The sequence below is a fragment of the Patiria miniata genome, unplaced genomic scaffold (genome assembly GCF_015706575.1).
Source record: "Patiria miniata isolate m_02_andy unplaced genomic scaffold, ASM1570657v1 HiC_scaffold_6, whole genome shotgun sequence".
Classification (NCBI taxonomy): Eukaryota; Metazoa; Echinodermata; class Asteroidea; order Valvatida; family Asterinidae; genus Patiria; species Patiria miniata.
Genome location: NW_024037073.1, coordinates 26,493,756 through 26,515,922, shown reverse-complemented (window position 1 = coordinate 26,515,922; position 22,167 = coordinate 26,493,756). Strand labels below are relative to the sequence as shown.

Here is a 22,167-nt window from a genome sequence, read left to right as displayed (position 1 = left end):
GACCCGGTGCATCATTCACAAACAGGTGAACAGCTAGCCAGCTGATACTACAGCTGCGTAATAACACTAACTTTCAGTTTTTACCAACAAGAGTGTCCTTACCCTTCCAATCACCATGGCCAGTTCACATCGAGCAACAAAACAATGGTGTTTGGACAAGAATGAAACTGTCAACTCCTTCGACATCTGGAAACACAACCTACAATACATATCATTTCAAATATTTCAAGCTTCCTTGTAAAGTTCACATGGAACTCCACCGAGTAAATAAAACCCAATCCCGAGCTTATTTGGCCAAAAACAAAAACAATGAACACGTTATATTCAACCTATCATAAGCTATCCATCTCCACATCAGAGAAAACAGCCCTGAGTAAAGATTTAAACTTTGTTCCCACTCCGGCCAAACCACTACCAAAGACGAATGAGAATTGCATACCTCATGCAAAACAAACCCTTCAAACATACAAAGACCATTCAAACCTTTGTGAGGAACTTTTCAAAGTCTTCTTCCTACTGGAAGAACGAGATACACTCACTACAAGCACGGCCACTACGTTCACTGTTTAACCAAGAAGAATCGTGATTTCATATGGGACGAGTAGTGTGACAGCTCTTTCAACACCCTCAAGACAGGATTGCAGGAGGCCCTATCCTGGGTTACTCTCAACTGGAGGGCCAATACATACTCGATCTGATGCCAGCAGGGATGGGATCAGTCAGTTCTCTCGCAAATTTAGGAAGGGAAAGAAAGAGTTATCACCTATGCAAGTCTGGCATTGTCCGAACCAGGTGCCTACCTATGTTGCCCAATACCTACATGTTCCACAACCCTTACCCTGGAAGCATCTGCATGTAACCCTAAGCATCTAACCCTAAGCATCTAACCCTAAGCATCTAACCCTGAGCATCTAACCCTAAGCATCTAACCCTAAGCATCTAACCCTAACCTAAACCTAACCATCTAACCCTAAGCATCTAACCTAAGCATCTAACCCTAAGCATCTAACCCTAACCTAAACCTAACCATCTAACCCTAACCATCTAAACCTAACCCTAACCCTAAGCCTAACCCTGAGGATTTTGGGGAACATATATAGGTATTGGGGAACAGGTATTGGGGAACATCGGGTAGACCCCGTCCAAACCCAAACCTAATTACTGTGTAACAAGGCGTAAATTGCTAGCTGTTGTCCAGCTTCCTCAAGCATCGAACGCAACACCTCTAGGGCTGAGTCACCAGTAGAAGAAGCCATGCAGGCGGGATGTGCAGAGCCAATCAAAACATGCAGAGCCAATCAAAACAAGTGAGGCCCAACTAAAGAACGACACCATAACCTGGGTTCTGAAGGAGAAAAATGCAGCAGTCGACCATACCAGAGTGCCGTATCAATAAATGGTCCAGCATCAAAAACTTACTGGTCCAACTGGGACCAGTTCGGGTGAGCTGGTGCCAGACATCGATCTTGAGGAGACATTGAGCTGGACTGCTACCAAGATGACAAAAACCTTCATCGTCACCAAGTTTCAGCCAGCATAGCAACCAAGATCAGAAAAGGATGTGGATGTTTGACATCATCTTCAATGCCAAGCTTAAGAAGAAATGAACCATTAGGTCCCAAATTATTCTTTCTGAGTACTGCTCCCATTAGAGACGTCCCATAATTTAAAAGTGTTATTAAAGTGCTCTTAAAATATTGTGTATAAGCTTTCAGGTCGGGACACCCTGGCTTAATTAAAGAGGGCCCATTGTAATGCAAATCATACATCGCTACGAGTGTTGCTATGAAGCACGTCACGTGAACAGTTGCATAGTGCGCTTTCATTGAGGGCATACTTGCATGAAGAGGCGCAGCACATCAGTCTGTTGCTAGCCAAGGCACGGAGCACACGAACAGTTTACCCGATGGTAAGTCTACACTACACTATGCTACTGTCAGAATTCCCCTTAGATTTGAAGTGTTTTATATATTTCCAAATGTGCTTGTAGACTTCTTCATGTTTATTCATTAACTTCTGACTCTTATTTACACAGGGCCATGGATTTCTTTGCCAACATGTAAATAACCTACTATTTTGTTTAGCAATACAGGACTGACAGGAGCAGTAGAATTCTCTTCCTTTGTGTTACCCATACCAATAGCATGTAATGCCTTTTGTGTTTAATTGAATAAGCTTATCCAATTCGTCCTCAATCTTTGTGTTTGAATTCCTTGAGGTTGTAATGAATGAAGCGGAATGTTAGGTATCACGGTTGGTTTGCAGTGATTGCTGGTATAAGAGAGATTTTTGGGTGTGCCACGGCAGAGCACATTTGATTTTTGATAGACATGGATGTCAATGTCATGCTTTGATCCTCTGAGCCGCGCGCTTTCTTGCAAGCCGGTATAGCTGCCGCATTTGCTGCAACTTGCAGAAGCAGATATTACAGACTGCTTAAGGGCAAATAGTGGTGTGGAGCTGAGACCAAGAGCGGCTGGATCAGCGAATCCAAGATCGTGAATGACAAGGAAACCATGGCCCTTGGCCCTTGTAGCCTGTAGTGCAAATTTGAGGTAGATGGTTGATGAGCCGGGATGCTCAAGACGTGGATTAAGCAGTAGCAACCGTCGAGTTTGAGGTAGAGTCGCAGAGACGACAGAGGACACCGGAAGGGCTGTCATCTCTAGTGTAACACCACTGAGAGGCTGAAATCAGCAGCAGAACACCAAAGTTTTAAAATACGGTGAACTGTATTATTTCTTATTATTTGCAATAACATTTAATTGTTATTGAAATCTATTTAGATAGATTTCTTTGATCATCTTGATTTACAAGACATGTTTTTTTGTGATTTATAAATTGAAGAGGTATTTTTTTGGCAAATTTGACTGGAAATTGAATTTGGAAGTAGTAGTTAACTGGTCATTGTTGTTTTTTAATAGATCCTTTGGAAAACATCCAAAGTTAGTATACATTGCTTTTTTTATGACTTAGTGGACAAACGTAGAAGTGGTTTTGAAAGTATCCACACCTAGCGTTCTTGTTTGAGTTTAATTTGTTCAGAAAGTAAAAACAGATATTCCTTTAATTACTATTTTTTTGGTTCAGTTGTGTTTCAAGTTAAGAGTTTAAAACTGAGAAGAAAGAATACTTATAGTTTATTTTGTGAGATATTTTTGTTGTTTTCCGCATTAATCATCCATTTTATGACTTAAGAGAAATTTATAATCCTTTTTATGACTTAAGGAGAAATATTGTAAATACTGCAAGAAGAAGTGGACTTATAAATTAAATTGTAAATAATAATTGTGTAAATAGAACTGATCTTGTCCATTGTTGTGATTATTTGGTGTTTGCAATCTAATCATTTTATCTTTCCAGCCACAGTCCCTAAAACAAAAGGGTAACTGTGACAGCTACGAGTCATACGCTGCACTGTGTACAGCTGGAGGTCCAGACTGCACCGCCATATCAGTGTGACGAGCCGACATGCTTATTGGTTGGGCCTGTGACTACACATTTTCATTATTTAATGCGTGGCTTGGATGCGCTGCATAGCGAGCGCTGCATTGACTCAAACTAGGGTAGAAGCACATACTGTGGAGGCATGCAATCGTTTTTTTTAGCGTTCGTTATTAATAAATGTGTTGAATCTAGTAACTGCTGTCACTGTCTCTTTACTGCATTGTCCACTGACTCATTCAGTTTTCTTGCCTATAGATGGGGATATGTTTTCTCTAAACGGTGAGGATTACTGGTGACCAACTTAAAAATACTAGTTTCCTAATTCATGTAACTGGAGGAACATAGGGAGCAAATTGCTAGTTCAGGAATATTTTTCAAGCAAAATAATTAATTGAAATAAATCATATTACAGCCTAACATTGTACTGAATCATTTCTAAAAAGTCAAACAAACCCTTTTGAAATACTGTGTGCCTCAGTGTTTTATCAAAAGATATTTTGAACCTTTTTTTCTAATGATAATGATTATTCAAATGCTTATGTATGTTTACTGTTTTCAGGCATGCAACTGGCATTTTAGGGGGAAAAAAGGAAACTCCAAAACCACACAAGACTTTGTATGGTATTTTCAATTTGTAATAGCATTCACGAAAAGTTAAAAACAAGGAAATCAGCAGATCCGAGGAAAAGTTGCATGCCTGAATTTTGACTTTAGTTTAATTTGGTTTTTCTTGATTTTGAATACCAAAATAAAATGTAAGACAAAGTAAAGTAATAAACTGCTGACACTTATTTAAATTCGGTCATTACTGTTAAGTAGCCTTCAACACTAACTTTTGTGTGATCGGTCACAGACAGTCAAAATTTCAATTCTTTTCCCCTGCCATGCCTTTTACACAGGCTAGTCACCAACAGTCAGATCTTGTTTAAAGGCACTGTGACAGTCCATTCCATCAACAGACAAAAGCAGGAGATTCAAAGGTGTTCAAGTTTTTTGTAAAAAACTGATGGAAATACCAAAAAAATATTTAAATCAGAAATCATGATTTGGTTTTGACATTTATGCCCTCGCACTTACTACGTGGACAAGCCCAAAGCTTAGACTTGAGTAGGCCTACTTGAGGCAACACTCACACTCAATTAATAAGCTAGTGAAAACACCATAATTCTTGTTACATGTAGATGGGTTTGCCTTCTCTGACCCCAAATTCTTTAAAAGATCAAGAAATGTCAAATGACACCAACAAATTGCCTATCAAAAAGAATCAACAATAAAAAGTAACACAAATTTGAAGTTATAACAAAAAAGGATTGAAAACGTTGAATGTATTTAAAAAGTAGAAGTAATTTTTTATCAAGTATCAAAGATTTAACAAGTGTTGCCATGCTGAGTCACAAAGTCAGTGGTTAGGATAAGGGTAGGGGTGTTTTGGGGGAGGGGGGTTTCATAGTCTTGTTTTTGTTTTTTTATTTTGTTTCAAACAATTTCTAATTCAAGGGCTCTGGTGAACATGTTTTTCAAAGGAAGTGACAAAATTAAGTGGTTACTCACCATATGCATGCAAGTACATTACTTGTGTGGTCGTCCACATAAAAGACAACTGGTGCCAATGGTTTGGCTTTGCATGGTTTACCTAATAAGGGTGATGACCTGCTTGCAACAGCAGCAATACTAGCATCCAGTACAATTAATTGAAATAAAACAACGTAAAGGGCTGTGGCTTTCAGTGTGAACTTTTACCCAATTTTCTGTATGACTAAACAAATTAGCAAGGGATTACTTTGAATTAATCTTAACCTAAAAAAACCTAATGAACTAGACCTTCAATCCAGCCATTGACTTGAAGTTGAAGGCAACTAACTGAGGTTAGAACTAGAATTGTGTGTCTAGAATGGGAGTGTACATGCCTGGCAAGGAGGGTTGATGCATGGCAGCTTTGATTGGAATAACATTTTGCACGTAGGACAGTATCGGTAAAGAAGGGATGTAATTATGGCAAGTGATGGCAATAGGCCTAGAGACATTAGACAACATGGCAAGAATTATCACTTTAGGCAAGAATTAATTGGCACTTTAGGCGAGAATTGGCACTTGAGGCAAGAGTTAGCACTTTAGGCGAGAGATGGCACTTTAGGCGAGAGATGGCACTTGAGGCAAGAGATGGCACTTGAGGCTAGAGATGGCACTTTAGGCAAGAGATGGCACTTTAGACAAGGATTGGCACTTTAGGCAAGAATTAATTGGCACTTTAGGCAAGAATTAATTGGCACTTTTGGCAAGAAATAGTTGGCACTTTTGGCAAGAAATAGTTGGCACTTTAGGTAAGAATTAAGTGGCACTTTAGGCAAATATTGGCACTTTAGGCAAGAAAGTGGCAGGCAAGACAGGACAATTAACATAAGGCAAGAAAGGGCAATTTTTGTTCACTATAGAATGTCAAGTGAGTACATGTACATGAATGTTACTTACAGAGCTGAGTTTTGAGGACAGACACCCACAGACAAGCTAAAAGGGGAACTAGATGTTAACTATTGGTGGAGTGAGTATTGGAGGCCTGTGGAATATTGAGATGCTAGCACAGCAAAGGACTCCAGATATCACTGATGATGGAACTGATGTCCTGCAGAAAAATCCTGTGCCAGACATCCAAGGCCTTTCAGACTCGGCAAGGATTGTGGCACTCAATACTTATGATGAGGTGCTACCGATCGGTAAAATGCTGAATTATCAAAAATTTCCTGCAATCTCCCCAAAGAACCATGCGCCTTGTGTTCATGGAGTCCAGCGCTAAGATCCTCACCGATGTACCCAATGCAGACCTTTCTGTATTCACAGGTGTTACATCAGGTTAGGTCTCAGAGTCTTACTCATCCTTGTAGGCTATTGCAGATCATGTTAGGCATGGAAAACCTAGATGCCAGTGTCATTCAGGAAGGACTAAATGCAATAAGAGCTGCCTATGAAGGGAAGTGTAATGGACCAGATGAACCTGATGGGTAGACTTTGAGTATACGAAACACTTTAGTCAGTGAAAGACTTCGGATCAAGTGTCTCAACTTGATGTACCCCAAATCGGTCGTGTTGGATTGTTGCCTTGACATAGCAAAGTTGTCGCAGCAAAGGATCGTGGTCAATGATGAAGGATTGCCAGACAAGGGTGCCAATGACTGATGAATAGATCCCAGGGCACTGGACAGATTGATTGTGGAGATGCCTATCAATGTGTGGCTCTCTGATAGACAAAAGGGCTGAGAATACTGCCAGACTGCCTGGAGGCCTCAATATCCAGGAAGAAGATTCGATCCAAGGTGAGCCAGATGCTGCTGTGTGTGAACCAGCTGAAGTGTCTCAGGAACTGCTGGAGGTACTGTGCTGTGTGATAAAATGATGAAAGTGTCATCCACAAACTGAAGATAACTGTTGCTCTCAAATCCACGAAAGCTGTACAGAACTATATGATGATATTGGCCAGAACTGGAGATGGGGTTAATCCTGTGGAAGTTCCAGCTGACTGCTTGAAGAATTGACCTGTCCACTGGATGAAGGACGGCAGGATGTAGATGGGTAGGAGATCACAAACCTAATCCAGAGAGAGGGTTTCACACTCACACAGCTTGTCTTCATGAAGGTTTCCTGACCGAGACCTTGAGACATGCCTCACCCATGGGATTGGTGATGAATACCTGGAGTCTCCACTGAAGCTGCACATGGCTTTGTTGGGATCACAAGTAAAGGTTTTCGCAGCAGCAGCAGCAGCGCAGCGCAGCGCAGCGCAGCGCAGCGCAGTGCAGCAGCAGCAGCATGATGATGATGGTGATGGTGGTGGTGAGGGTGAGGGGGGTGGTGGCGGCCGCCAGTGGGGGTGATGGGGATGGTGAGGGTGATGATCCCAATGACACCATGAGCGCAACCTCACAGTGTTCCCAACGACACCATGGTCAACCCCGATGAAGGCTACCAGATATTCACTGCCATCCCCACAGGCTACTCATGCCTCGGTGCCAAGGGGGACTCCGACTTGACTACGCCCTGCAGAAATATGAAGCCCCACACTCCAAACCAGGTTCATGATCTGCGACCCACCTACATCCTGCTGTCTTTCTTCCAATGAACAGCCAGTTGTCCAAGCAGCCTTCTGGAACTTCCACAGGATCAACTCTATCCCCAGTTTTAGTCAATGCCTTCATATAGGAGTACTGCCTTCGTAGATCTGAGACCAAGAGTTTGTCTTCAGTACATGGATGAGACTCTCATCACTTCATCATACAGCATGGGACCTCCAGCAGGTCCTGAAAGACTTCAACTGGATTTACAGCAGCATCTGGCGCAGTGAGGATCAGGCGCCTTGAATCTCATCCCCGGATGCTAAGGTCTGAAAACAGTCTGACAACACCCTCGACCCCTGAGTCTATTAGAGATGACCGACAGACACTGACTGGCAACATCGACAACCAATCCTTCCTGCACCCGGAAATCCAAACACCAGTCAAAGAGCAACCTTGTCCGGGAAGCCTGCATCAGCAACCACAATCCTGGCCGGCAACAACTTTACCATATCAAGACAGCACTACAACACAACAGATTCAAGGCTCATCCAGTCAAGACGCAAGATCCAAAGTCTTTCACCTACCAAAGGGTCCCCTACACCCAAGGTCGAACCCACTAGGCTCACCCCGCCTATTACACAGCCCAACACAGGCAGTTCTCATCACATCCAGTACTTCCTAAATGACAAAGGTATCCGGGCTTTCCACACCCACAAGATCCACAATAGCCCACAGGACAAGCAAGCCTCCAAGACCGAACCTGATGCATCCCCTGCGAATGCAGAAGGTGTACACTGGGTACACCAGCAAGAGAACTCAACGCCAGACAGCACAAACACAGAGCACATGGCAGATGGGGAGAATTACAGGAAATCAGTGAACACCCAGCACTCACCAAAAGGGACACCATCATCATGAGTATCAAGCAGCTACATCCATGCTCTGTCCGTCTAGCAATGAAGGTCAGCAAACAGACGATAGCTCTGCAAAACTTCAGCATCACCATCAGAGACATCTGTTACCCTCTACATGTACGTAGTAGCTCAAACATCCACAGACCTCCAATTGCCTTCCTCCTCCAATTTCTTAGACCTCCTCCTCCAATGTCTTCTAAGGATGTGACGTTTCATTTTGTAAATGTTTAGCAAACATTTAAAGAACCATCTCAATGTTGAGCCCTTTCACAAAGACTGACGACTGCCCATTGTGCAGACCAACATGATCGACACAACAAATAATAAATGAGTAACATAATAAAAAGAGGGCTGTCATTGAAAACAATAAAAAGATGAGCACGTAGCCTGAAAGTAATCTAGTACTGCAGTTCTCCTTAGCTTTTAGCAAATTGAATAGGTTTGGATTATTTTTGTTATGCATGCTCAACTCAAAGGAAGATAGCGGAAAATAGGTTCCTGTTTTTAAAATTTGAGTTTTGTTAAAACTTTTGGAAAAATACGATTTAGAATTTTGTTTATTTTTAAATGTGTAAATGTCACATCCATAATTTCCTCACTCCACCAATACATAGTTCCCCTTTTGCCTGTGGATTTCAGTTTAATGTTTACACTCAGCCTGCAGAGGACAAAAATACTTTTTGATATCAGATTTTATATATTTATTGAATTTGTTAAAAGCACAAGTAAATTAATGTAAATTAAATTTATGATATACATCTTTTTTCAAAGTGGATTTTTGTTAATTTTCACCTACTGCTTCTAATTGTTTCAGCTTCTTTTCAAAAAATTAAATGTACCCACTGACACCCTATAGTGAACATAGTTAAACAGTACAACTGCCAATGCATCAACCTTACGCTAGAATCATTCGTGGGTTTATCTCTATCCTAAATGCTGGAGATAGTTTATCATGAATTTCTTCCCGCATGTACACTCCCAGCAAGTTTTTATTAAAAAGGGGCCTATGGGTCATTCTTCAGTATCAAGTGTCTACTTTCATGTCCCGACACTTTAAGGCACTATAATTCGAAAAAATATAGAATGAAAATTAGATTTTTGAGCAGTGAAATTAACTTCACACGACTCCTATTATGTGCAGTGTTAAAAACTCTTTAACATAATGGACAAGATGCTCATTCTTTACAATACTCCCTCAAAACCCCCTCAAAATGCATGTCCCCGTGTATTTCTCAATATGTACCTACTGCCATAATTTGTAAAGTAAACAACTTGAAAAGGTAATTATACTTCCAAAAGCCAAGTAATATAATAATTGTCATTTCCGTCACAAAAGGTGTGACGGATATGACTTTTGCATTCTTTTCACAATCAATATTTCTTTGGGTCCTATTGAAAATAAAGGAACCCAGCATTAATTATTTCCTGTAGAAAACTACTTCACATCACCACTCCAATACAATAGAGACTAAAATAACAGAGAGAGAGATATGTTGCAAGGATGAATGAAGTCCCTGAAAGCCATCAGCCCTGTTTTTGGTACATAATAATTGTCAATTATCAGATTGATCTTCGATCAGGCCAATTAAATATGTTGAACACTTCAAGTTATTCAACATGGGAAAATGCACATGACGAACGTGAGAAACCACTAGCTTAACTGTCACTTCCTTAACATGCTCAAAATCCAAAATGTTTAAATAGGATTATGTGAAAATTTAGATCTACGGTTTACGGAAAAGGTACGTTGATTCGATTGCAAACCCCGCGCTTTGTGAATGCACATCGCCATGATCGCAACCTTGGTAATACGATTCTTTCCCTGTTAAATACTCACGACCAGGCCATGAACTTCTTGCAGTTTTTCAGGGGTTAAGAAAATCGAGTTGACGGCGGACGCACTGAACCAAGTACCTCACAAATTAGCAGAGAAACAACCATGAAAACATCCGGAGAAAGTGACCCAACATGGCGACGACACTTGCGAGACGGGCTTGAGTACAGGGTCTTTTCATTGTGACATGTGCATGCAGCACTGACATGACAACAAACCGCCACGTGTGAATTGTAATCATTCATTTTGCACCTGTCAGTGTCACAAAACAACACCACCTGTATGCGCCCTCACGTGGGCAATACGTCATACCTTGGGAATTTTCGTAAACATTGGTTTCGTTTGAAAGATTTAGCTTTGACTTCCAGCGATGTTATTTTGTCACTTTCGGGATATACTGGTATCGGTCTTTGTTTTGCTTTGAACATTTCTTGTTGTTGACAGCCCAAATGTTATGACATGCCTGTATCGGACATGTAATTAGTTGTGGAAATGATTACGACACCGAGTCCGAAGCTAGTCCGAAATTTCAAAAACGCCACTCTCAAAGATTTGTTTAGAGGGCGCTGTTAAAGTTACCGGTAGAAACTTTTTAACATAGACTTGGTGGCAGGATTACCCCCAGAGAGATTGACCCCTGATACCAAAAATGCTACCTCAAAATGAAAAAAGTAGAACAAAGTTCCTTAAGAACGGTGTAAAGATTATGTATTTTTTTTTGTGTTTACTTATATATATATAATATCCTGGGCAAATAGCAGAGCTGCAGCTCAGTCATTATTTTTTACCAAATTGTGGTAAACGCAAGAAATGTGGCCTACAGAACCGAAATGGGCCGAGTCATTTGAGGGTACTCACCCTCAGATGTGCAGTTCCATAACGGGGGGGGGGGGGGGGGGGGGGGGGGGGGGGGGGGGGGGGGGGGGGGGGGGGGGGGGGCAGGAGCGCCCAAACTTTTGAAAAACCCCCCCCCCATTAAAAACGGTAGCAAATGTTAGAATTAAGGTGATGTCACATTCGAACGGTCCCCCCCCCCCCAAAAAAAGAAATAGTTGTGAGCAGGGGCCCTGGAATTGTACTGTACACTATTAGGTAATGTGCACGATTGTAGGATTTTATCGGCACTCCCCTGGGCACTCCCCATTGAATATATGTACAAGCAAAGGAAGATACTTTTATTAAATTTGGGTTTTGAGTATTTTTCTTGAGTACTTTCCATTAGCCATGATATCTACTTGGAAAACATTGGGATTCTGTAACCAAGAAATTAAGCGTGACACAATGAAATAAGCCAGAGGAAAAAAATGGTCAATCTTTCACACAGAATAATTTGACTAAAACAAGTAAATTGGAGATCTACATGTACATGTATTTAATATAAAATTTGCCATTGAAAATACAATTTTATTAAAAGTTCAAAAGAGTTCATTTCTAACATCACGTTGCCAGAAAACTAGAACATTTATATAAAAGTCTGATTCATTTTAAACACCGCATCCACTTTAATAATTTGCCATTGGAAATATAGTTTTTTGAAATATGAAAGAAGTGACTGTTAATTTTTAAAGCAAGTCACAAAAATCCAAAATTTACAGCACAGTTTAATAACTATATGGTGTACATGTATTATAAATGACAAACACAACTACATGTACATTAAAGTAGGTGAATCATATCCACATCATCTACGTTCATACCAACATCCATGACAGAAAACCTTATCGTATTTGCATAAATAATCTCAACAAGGCAAATTTGCACTTCACTGTAACACACATTGTTTTGATGTTCAAATGTATTTCACTCTCGAAGGTTATACGAAATGACAAAAACACTTCTAAATTGTATATAAATTCTTTGGAAGATTTGGCAACTTAAAACAAAGGGAATACAAATTCATCTTGATGTTTTATAATTACACATTGCACTCAGATGAATACATGCCTTTCATGATTGCATGTGCTGTCCAAATCTGGTCTCAGATTATCATGATCATGACTAATCCTACACATGCAAGAGTCATTTGACCAACTATTCAAAATGTTCACATTTGATGTTTCCATTTACCATCAGAAGCAATGAAATACACTTCTTGTATAATCCTAATGACTGCAACTTTCTTAAAAGGTACATATGATTATTTGCTTCTTGTGCCTTTACTTTCGTTTGAAGCAACAAAATTGCTAAAAGTCTGAAGCAGGGTGCATGACAACTAACCTGTTGAAGGCTGATTGGATAGTATACGTTTTAAGAAAACCGAGAAAATACATTCACTTTTTTGGGGTGTCTTGTAACTGGATTCCATTGCTAATGCATAATGTGCCGTGGACACCCTCTTTCAACACCACCTCAGTTTTCATCCACACGAAACAATTTCAGCTGGAATATTTTCAAAGGGTATTTGGTACCACTCCTATCTTGACTTTGAGCAGAGTTTTGTCATTAAATCAATGCTTCTCCAGGTCATTGCAAATGATGCACATGGCTTTGAGTTAACAGTGTTTCAATTTTATCTGTGAATGTACATTGGTCCAGTGAATAATACTTTCAGGTACTGTTGTCCACAAGATTTTCACACAAAATTTGAGCCCTGCTAACGAACTCATTGCACACAGTAAGATGTGACAATAGCTTGTAGATTGACAACTAGTCTCTGTGGTTTCAGTAAAATATATAAAAAAACATGTTTACATAATAAAATATGTATATTGCATTATTAATTTAGAGCACAAAATTGCATCATGACAAGTTCCAATTTAAGAGTACTGATTTCAACAATGAATTAATCATTATTTTTAAAAAAATATAACACTGTCTCGTTATTTTGTTACAATTGTTATATTATAATAATGCAATATATTTCATAATGCACTAATCGTCGGTTTCCCTTTTTGGTTTATTGGAACATTTGTTTGTTTATTTGAACAATCCTTTGTACTGATCCAGTGTAACCGGCACAAATTTGGACACCATGTATTGGTTCAGTTGAGCTTGCCATTTGGGGTCGAGATGCATGTTGAGAAGATGCCTGGTGATAGATGTCTTGAGATCCTCTGAGGAAAAAAAAAGAAGAATATTCAAAATGAGACAAGCAAAATGGTGGTTAATCTAAACGCAGACTCAAAACGGCAGGTTCTTGCAGGCCGTTTAAAGTCTGATACTGGCAAGCGCGTAGATTGTCAGATCGACCTATGATGCAGGGTTCAACATTATTTAAATATCTACAAGCGTACTAAATATCAGAATCATGAGGCCCTTGTATGTCCTCATGTACACGTGTCAGGTCAGATCTTCTGTTTAAACGGTGGTCTGACTGTCTGAGGTACTTTCCTCTTCCACACAACAAATATCTTTACGCAAAGTATGTACATGTGTATCACTAATTTTATTCAGTATTCATAAGATGGAATTTTGCGTCGGGGTGATGTAAATCAAATTAGGTTTTGCCCTTCACCGACGTATAAACGGTTGTGTTACCTCCCGAGTGAAAGTTGGAAAAATCACTCGGGTGGGACTCGAACCCAAGACCTCCTACTTTCTAGTGCAGATGTCTTACCACTCAACCACCGAGCTAAGGGAATCAGTTGGCTGGTTCGAATCTGATGTACATAGCAGCAGGTATAGCATTAACTATTCATAAGATGGAATTTTAAGTTGGGGTTATGTAAATCAAGTTAGGTTTTGCCCCTCGCCAACGTTTTTTTCCAACTTTCACTCAGGAGGTAACACACTCATACAGTGTTTATACGTCGGTGTTTATACGTTGGTTATTTGATTAGAGTTTTATTCAGCATGCAGAGTCCTGTGGTCAAAAGGTTCCTGTGTTTGACTCATGCACGATGTTATGTTGAGTCAATCTTGACAGGGGACACGGTGCTGGTGTTCTTGGGCAAGATACATTACTACAATTGCCTCCATTGAGTACATGTGGGGGGGGGGGGGTGCAGACCAGATAGGGCTGATCTCGAGCTTATAGCAGGAAAGTGTTCTCATGGCCTGATGAACAGGGGTAATAAGTGTGAGCAATCTGAGAGTGTTGTATAAGAGTGCTATATGAACACTGCACTATGATCATCAAATATCTTAACATCAGCACAAGGTGTTGGGCGACAATGCGTTCAAGAGTTCCACCTAAACCTTTTCTTAAGAGGGATTACTGGGCAGTGTTGTAGGACTCGAGTCTAGGACTCGGACTTGAGTTGGACTCTAGTCACATTGGAAAATGACTCGGACTTGACCATGACTCCTCGAACTCGATGACTCGCGACTCGAGTCACGTAATTTCATCAAAAGTAAAAACCTAACGTAGGGATGGGAAAGGATCATTGAGGAATACTGTTTGGATGATAAAACATGGAGGGAAGGGTTGGAGGAAGATTTTTTAGGGATGGGAATTAAAAGGAAAACACATTTTGGCTCTAAACAACATGTACACACACAACTATATACACTGGGATTTACTTAAAAGACAGAATGGAGGATTAAAAAATAATTTTAAAAAACGATTAGTTCGGTGAACAACTAAGAACAAGTGACTTGTGACTCGGACTCGGACTCGAGGCTTGTGACTCGAGACTTGGACTCGGACTCGGACTCGACGTTGGTAACTCGACTACAACACTGGTACTTGGTCACAGAGTCCACTGTACCTACCAGGTAATTCTGAGTTGACCACCCCAGGGTAGACAGGCAAAGGCCCCCATGAGGTGACGACATGAAGCTTGTCCCTCAGCTCAGGATGGCCCTTCATCTGTAAGGCTAGGGTGTTGGAGTCGATGCCTGTACCGTCTGCTGTCTTATTAAGGATCATCTGGATGGACTTCAGATGGGAACCTGGGCAGGAAAAAAAAAAATTATGAGATGTAAATTAGCCTTTTTTATATTTGATTTTTGTTTGCCCTTCGCTGACATATTTTGTAAACACTGTGCACTTAGTGTTGTCCGAAGGCTTAGGTGGGACTCAAACTAATGACCTCCTACACAAACAAAGTTGGGTTAAGCGCTGCTTCATCAGACTCCAAACGGCCAGCTTGCCACAGCAAGCTCAGTGGTCGAGTGGTTAATGTGTCTGCACTAGGAAGCAGAAGGTTGGGGGTTCGTGTCCAACCAGAAGTAAGCTTGTTGATTTTTTTCTTGCAAACCCTCGGACAAAACTCAATGTGTACAGTGTTTGTAAAATACTTCAGGGAAGGGCAAAAAAAATACATATATGAAAAAGAAGATCAATAATTATATGGATGAAATCGAATAAAGTTGATTCCTACTTTCTAATTCACAATTTCGAATTTCACAACTATCCACATAGAATTGAGATGCAGACCAATGCAAATGAGTCTTCACAGATGTTTGTCTTACCTGACTGGATAATTTTACCGAAGAAACTGGCCTTGTTCTCTCCTATCTTTTCGAGTCCTCGATGGGTAATCCCGAATCCGCTCAGTGAATGGACGTAGTTGTAGGCCCAAACAGATCCACGTAGGTCCTCAAACACTTTATATCTATCATTGAAATATCATCAATACAATTATGATTAGCTTTGAAATATTTACATAGAATCAGGGGCGGGGGGGGGGGGGGGGGGGGGGGGGGGGGGGGGGGGGATGTCAGGGGAAGAAAAGGGGTTGGGGATATACATTCCCCCCAAACAAAAATGGACAAACACACTTTCCCCTTCCCAATTGTCACATTTGTGGAAGACAGTGTTCTAGTGAAGGTTTGCAGTTTGCAGTAACACCATGTAGGCATGACACATCTTCCCAAAAAAGACTTCTACATTGTACATGGTGGTACCGCAAACCTTTACTAAACCATGCCACCACGTAGTTAGACCAAGTAGTTAGCCCTTGCAAATTGTCTTGCAAAGATGTTCCATCAACAAAACTGAGAATATGACAACATCAACTTGATCGTCAGGCAAGGCAGAGACTGATTTCAAATGACAACAACCCCAGAAAGTGAAGAAGAAACTCTGATCAGATGACAACCAACATTTGCCCAGGAAAGAAAAAAAGGCAACTGATGAACAGAAATCCAATTGTGATTTGTGAATAAAAACTTCCATTTGACTTCATTCCTTATCAGATCAAATTGAATATCAAACAGAAGGGAAGTACAGAATTGTTGTATGGGTAAATAAATCAACATCCAGGGGAAGAACACAATTCATTTTGGGGGAAAAGACAACAAGGATTGATAGAAAAAATCTCCTCTTTTTTTGCTGTTGTCTTCATCTACATATACCTTTGTACAAAGTAATATTAGTGCTTAAAGATGTTTTGAGTGAATGTTACTTTCCGTCATCAGTAACATGACCAAATTGAAACCAACTACCAACTACCTGCTCCTCCGTCCAATCACATCCATATACTGTCATTATCCCCAAAGCCATTTTCAGGATGTATTCATCAAGTTTATTCCCAGTGCCGGTTGAACCAACTACAGGATGAGTCAAAAAGAAAGTGACCGAATTTGAAAAAAATTTTAAAATAATTGGCTTGTTCTATGTTAATAAAAAACACGAATAAAGTACATCTTATCAGACTTGTATGACTCGTGATTCGGACTCGGACTCGAGTCACATTTTAAATGACTCGGACTGGGACTCGAGTCACTTTGACTTACGACTCGGACTCAGACTCGGGGCTACGGACTCGGACTTGGACTTGAAGTGACTTGTGACTCGACGGAAATTACCGCACTGCACACGCGCACATATATAATTTGATCGTTTTCTTTACTGTGCAATACATGTACAGGGCGCTCGATGTGGTGCGTGCGTGGCCGTGGCCTGTTACCTGATAGGGTAAGGTACCAGACTTTTCTTGTCAGACGTCCTTCGTTCACACGTGTATTGCTGTCGCATCGTGATAACGCGATATGAATAGTCTGCTGATCTGTCCGTTTCGGTAACGTTACATGCAAGTTGCAACGTATGTAGATCATGATGGCATCCACTCCAAAAATTGTAAATTTTGGATATCTTAACTTCAAGAGAAATGCCAATGGAAGATCAAGTGCAGAATGCAAGTTCTGCAGGAAGAAAATAGAGGAGAAAACCGGCACTACGTCCAACTTCAATCGCCACCTTTCACGTATATAGAAGTCTAAAAAAAGATATTTGAAACGCCTGAACTTTAAATGCAAAAGTTAAGGCCAATACCAGTTTTGTCTGAATTGCCTTTATAACTGTTTTGCAAATGAACTCCTCATTTCCAGAGAAAATTAGAGAAAAGCTGTGGGAAAAAATGAAAATTTACAGCACCTGAAATGTACGTATTTCCATACTATATCAAAGGTGACTCTGAATCTCTGAATTCCCTAAAATGTACGTTTTTTATACAAAGAGGTGACTCGTGACTCGGACTTGGACTCAACCTTTGTGACTCTCTGACTCGGACTTGACCTGGAGGACTCGGGACACGGACTTAGACTCGAGAAATGTGACTCGGACTCGGACTTGGACTCGATGTTTCGTGACTCGAATACAAGTCTGCATCTTATTGACTATTAACTGTGAAAATTTCACTTAAATTGCAAACTCTATTCCCAATTCATGTCTATTTCAATAAAATGATCACAAAACTTGGCTGTCCACCACTTATCAATTACCGTGTTGCGAACTGATAATACATCTCCCAATGAGGATAATGAAACATCAATTGTTTTCCCACCTCCATGAATGAACGAGAACTTGCAAAGGGAAAGATACAAAAATCACCATCGATATTTCGAAGAAAAAAGAGAGTTAACTTGCTTCTCATATTCAAAACACACAACTTGATAGTAAAAATTCTCTTGATTTCAATTATTAAAATCTCATTTGTATTTGAATACTTGTGTGTAATCTGTAATTCTCACTTAGCTCATTTAGCTTTCAATATTATCGCATTCCTTGTAAGAAAAAAAATCTTGAGGGCGGGTCACTTTTATTTTAATCACCCTGTATAACGCAATGTGAACATGCATCTCTCATACACACTAAACTTAATTGTCTTCATTTTCTATCATCCTCTTTCTTTTTCTGTCTTTTCTTCTTGTGCGGTAGCCTTCACATTGAGTGGCATTTATGCCTTGTGAAGGAACGACTTGCATAAAAAAACAATTACATGTACACAATACGCATGTTTAATCTGGAGCCAATCATTAAAACTGAAACAAATTCAATTCTCAGATTTCATGTCAGTGCAAGTAGTGAAACTGACTCACATGCATCTGCTTTGGTTACAGGAACTGATACCACAAGATAGTCACATGCATTAAAATCGGACAGAAATGTTGGGGAAAAAGAAGGAAAAGAACAAGAAACTTTCTGTTTCAATTCCACTTTGCTCAAGGTCTTACAATCCCTGTAAGTATAAATCTGGAGTGATCTTGAAATAGAGAAGAACATTCTTTGCTGCATCTGAACAACATGTGGCTCACGGAGCTCAATGCTACATTGTGCATGAACTATGGGTGATGGCTACCAAAACAGCTCCACTCCATCAACTGGGTGGAAAACTGAAGTTGAAAAGCATCGTGAGAACTTTTACATGAGTGGAGAAAGAACTAAACAAATAACATGGTTAAGTGCTGAAATCATTGCACCAATCGGCCTCTGCTTAAACTTTGTCTTTCTCTTCACAGTCATTCGAGTGAAGTCCATGCGTACAATCATCAACATCTACTTATCCAATCTGGCTGTGGCTGACTCCCTCTACCTTATGAATTACTTCATATTTGTACTGTCTTCACCTACAGAGTACAACTTGTTGGTCAACAATGCAATATCAAGTGGCCAATGCACGTTCATCGCTACTTCTAATTTCTTTGTGGTTACCATAGCAGCTGAGAGATTCTCTGCAGTGCGCAATCCTATAACGTTCAAAGAAAAGGCCTCTAAATCTCGAGCAGCAAAGATATCAGCAGGACTCTGGGTGCCAACAATTATTGTTGGTGTGATTCTGATTTTCGTACCATTAACAGAAGCTGTCTCCGATAAAGTCTACTTTTGGATTCTTTCCATTATCAACATTGTCTCTTTGATAGCAACTCTTGCTTTGTACATCTATGTAGTATGGAAAGTATGCAAGCAATCAGCCCTGTTTCCGAACCGTCCCAAGCGAGCAGGCAAGGTTCTCTGCATGGTTATCATCAACACTGCTGTTTTCTTCATTCTGAACTCACTGTACACTGCAGCTACAATTATGACAATTCATGTAGGTGTAGTGGCATCAAAGTTTACTTCAACTGCTCAGAATGTTGCCAATCTGGAACTTGGAGAGACAATAAATATTCTGATTATATGCATTGCAATTTTGAAACTGACCAATAGCTCAATTAATTCCCTAGTCTACAGTGCCACAAACGCTGACTTTCGTGAAGCTGTAGTCAAGGCTTTCTCATTCCTCAAACTGTGCTGTCGTTGTTGCCCAAGACAGAATCCCAGCCGATCATCGCAGCCAGGGAAGCAGATTGAGCTTCATGTGATTCCGCGGGCAGAAAATGACCAAGAGCACCGTGCTGCCAGGCCAAGCAGCAGCAAGCCACCAAGCCAAGGGCATGCACAACACACAGCGAGTCAGCAGTCACTGGACAGCTGTCGAGAACAATGTTCCAGGCCAAGCAGCAGCAAGGCATCCATGCACAGTCAGCAGCATGTTCAAGTGCATGTTGAGGTACATGCAGAACCAGCAGGGACCCCAGCGCTTGCAAGTTCTCATCAGGAACAATGCTCTAGTCTGACTGACTGCAAGCTATCCATGCAAGGGGAACAGTGTGAACATCCAGAACCAGCAGAGAGCCAGCAGTCACTTGCAAGTACTCAGGAACAATGTCCTGGGCTGACTGACACCGAGCCATCAGCACAAGGGCAGCAGTATGCACATCCAGAACCAGAAGGGATTTAATCTTTGGAAAGTTGTCAAGAACAATGTTCACTGGTACCTGATAAGTGCAAGCTGTCTTTAAGGGCAGCAGTGTGTAGAGTGAGTGCTGCTTTTGAACTTGCTGTGTTCAAAGTGTAGAGCAGATTTAAGGCCGTTTCATACATCTTCTTCATTGGAATGCCAATTAAGTAGATTTGACATTGAGAAACATTAACAACACAATATGCTGGAGTTGAAATGTGTTTTACTTCAGCGAATTGCCAATACATGTACGCACCATGACATCAGTAATGTGCAGGCCTGCCCAGAGCAGATTGCAACCAACTATCAGTGAAGGGAACAGCTGGTATTCATGCAATGTATGTATGTAAAAGGTTCAGAAATTAACACATCCCAAATAGTTTAATTATTTGAATCAAACTTTTGTTCGTATTTTAAGGTAGAGTAGATCATTTGCAGCTATCCAAAAGGTAACTGACGAAATTATTGTTAAAGGCTTTTGGTTTTAATGGCACTAAACTCCCTGTGAAATCATTCTTTTTGGCATGCTGTTGTTTTGAAGGAAACAATGAAAGAAAGCAATTTTCAACGATGCATCATGTTAGTTCATGTAGTTGGTTTGTAAATTCGGTGAATCCATGAATATGTGCGCGCAAGCGTCGACACGCCGCACACGCACACTAGGTTGCTATTATTCGTCAGTTCAGTGCATGACATCACGTAGCTGCAATTGACTGAATGAGAATGTGTCCCTGGGGCTGAATTCGGACGCAATATAAAACGTGACTCAGCAACTTTTGAATTGAACCCGAGAACCTTGACTATAGTTTTCTCGGAAGATACTGCATTCACAGAGTTAAACTTCATCGTGTTAATTGTTAAGCACCCGTTTTCATATTTTGAGCACTTTTGATGCTTCAAATGAAAAAAATGCACAAATGACAAATGATCTACCCTTCCTTTTAATGAGCAAGTTTGTTACTTTTTTCAGTGTGAAATATACAAGTAATGGTACTAACATATGGATAACCCTGAATTTTTTCCACTGTAAATAGGTTTTTATTTTAGGAACTATATTCCAAGTCTTTGGATGTTTCAGGCTTTAAAATATTCCGTATTCACGAGCAATACAGCGATGTAATGAGCTGGAACTTCAGTGTCACTGCTGTTTGAGGGGACAAAATGTAACAAAAGTGTTTTGATCAAGTTTGATGTGACTGTTGCGTTCATTAGCACATAGCATGCAGCCAGTGAGATGCTTAAATGTACAAACCTTTCAACATGTACAATGCAATGAATTTTAGGTTCATAAATTATACAGAAAACTCCAAAGCTGTGAAGTGTAAAATACCTAAATCGACATCACAGCAACATTAGAAACAATTGTGAACATGTGCACGGGCATTGCAAAAAAGTGTGCGTAAAATGTGGTCATTACTTTCATACAAACACAGGGCTAGGATATTTCATGTTTTAGTGAAATTCATTTTACAGCCTTTTGATTCTGTTATTAACAGACCTTGACAAATCCCAAGCATGGAGCACAATACATACATACTCCTAAAATGGCACAAACTGTATGGTTATTGTTATTGAGGGTTCAATATTTAGGGAGCAAACTCACCACCAGTCCAAAATGTCTTGGGAGGTTTTGGATCTCAATCTTGAAGATCTCTGAGGTGAAGTGCTGTTGTGTCAGATAGTGATAAGGATCCGTTGTGGCAGTACCAGTCACCGGTACGGTACGTCAGAGGTGCTGGTGGAATGGTTATCTTGTTGGTCAAGACCTGATGCACAAATGAACAGATTAAAAAAACTTGATATGGCTAGAGCTATATTGTCTAGATCTTCACCCAAAACAATTACATGGGAACAATCTGACAATAGCCGTAGCCATAGCTCTAGAAGCCCGTTTCAGACACAGCCTAAGTAACAGATCAACAAAGTTGCAAGTTATGCATTAGGAGCATCTGATTCCAAATGTATACCAATCTTTGTGCATACATGTTGCACAATGTGGATAACTTTTTTTGAAGACCAAATAAAGTGCTGTTTTTTTA

At 40.4% G+C, this 22,167-nt stretch overlaps 1 protein-coding gene across 1 annotated transcript; it reads right to left on the bottom strand.

Moving 5' to 3' along the window:
- Positions 1 to 13,042: 13,042 nt before the first annotated feature.
- LOC119743480 lies at positions 13,043 to 16,654 on the bottom strand. The gene is made up of 4 exons (XM_038219899.1): positions 16,579 to 16,654; positions 15,597 to 15,739; positions 14,895 to 15,074; positions 13,043 to 13,294 (listed from the first exon to the last, which is right to left on the bottom strand). Exons 1-4 carry the CDS (start codon positions 16,602 to 16,604, stop codon positions 13,158 to 13,160), a joined length of 486 nt encoding a protein of 161 aa, XP_038075827.1. The 5' UTR covers positions 16,605 to 16,654; the 3' UTR covers positions 13,043 to 13,157.
- Between the last annotated feature and the right edge of the window lie 5,513 nt (positions 16,655 to 22,167).

Bases quoted from the DNA above. Each gene is read 5' to 3' on its own strand.
- LOC119743480 (XM_038219899.1), bottom strand. From the start codon at position 16,604: ATGGATGTGATTGGACGGAGGAGCAG. The intron at 15,740-16,578 runs GTAGTTGGTAGT...TTTCAATGATAG, and splicing joins GTGATTGGACGGAGGAGCAG to ATATAAAGTGTTTGAGGACC. The intron at 13,295-14,894 runs GTAGGTACAGTG...TTTTTTCCTCAG, and splicing joins GGTCAACTCAGAATTACCTG to AGGATCTCAAGACATCTATC.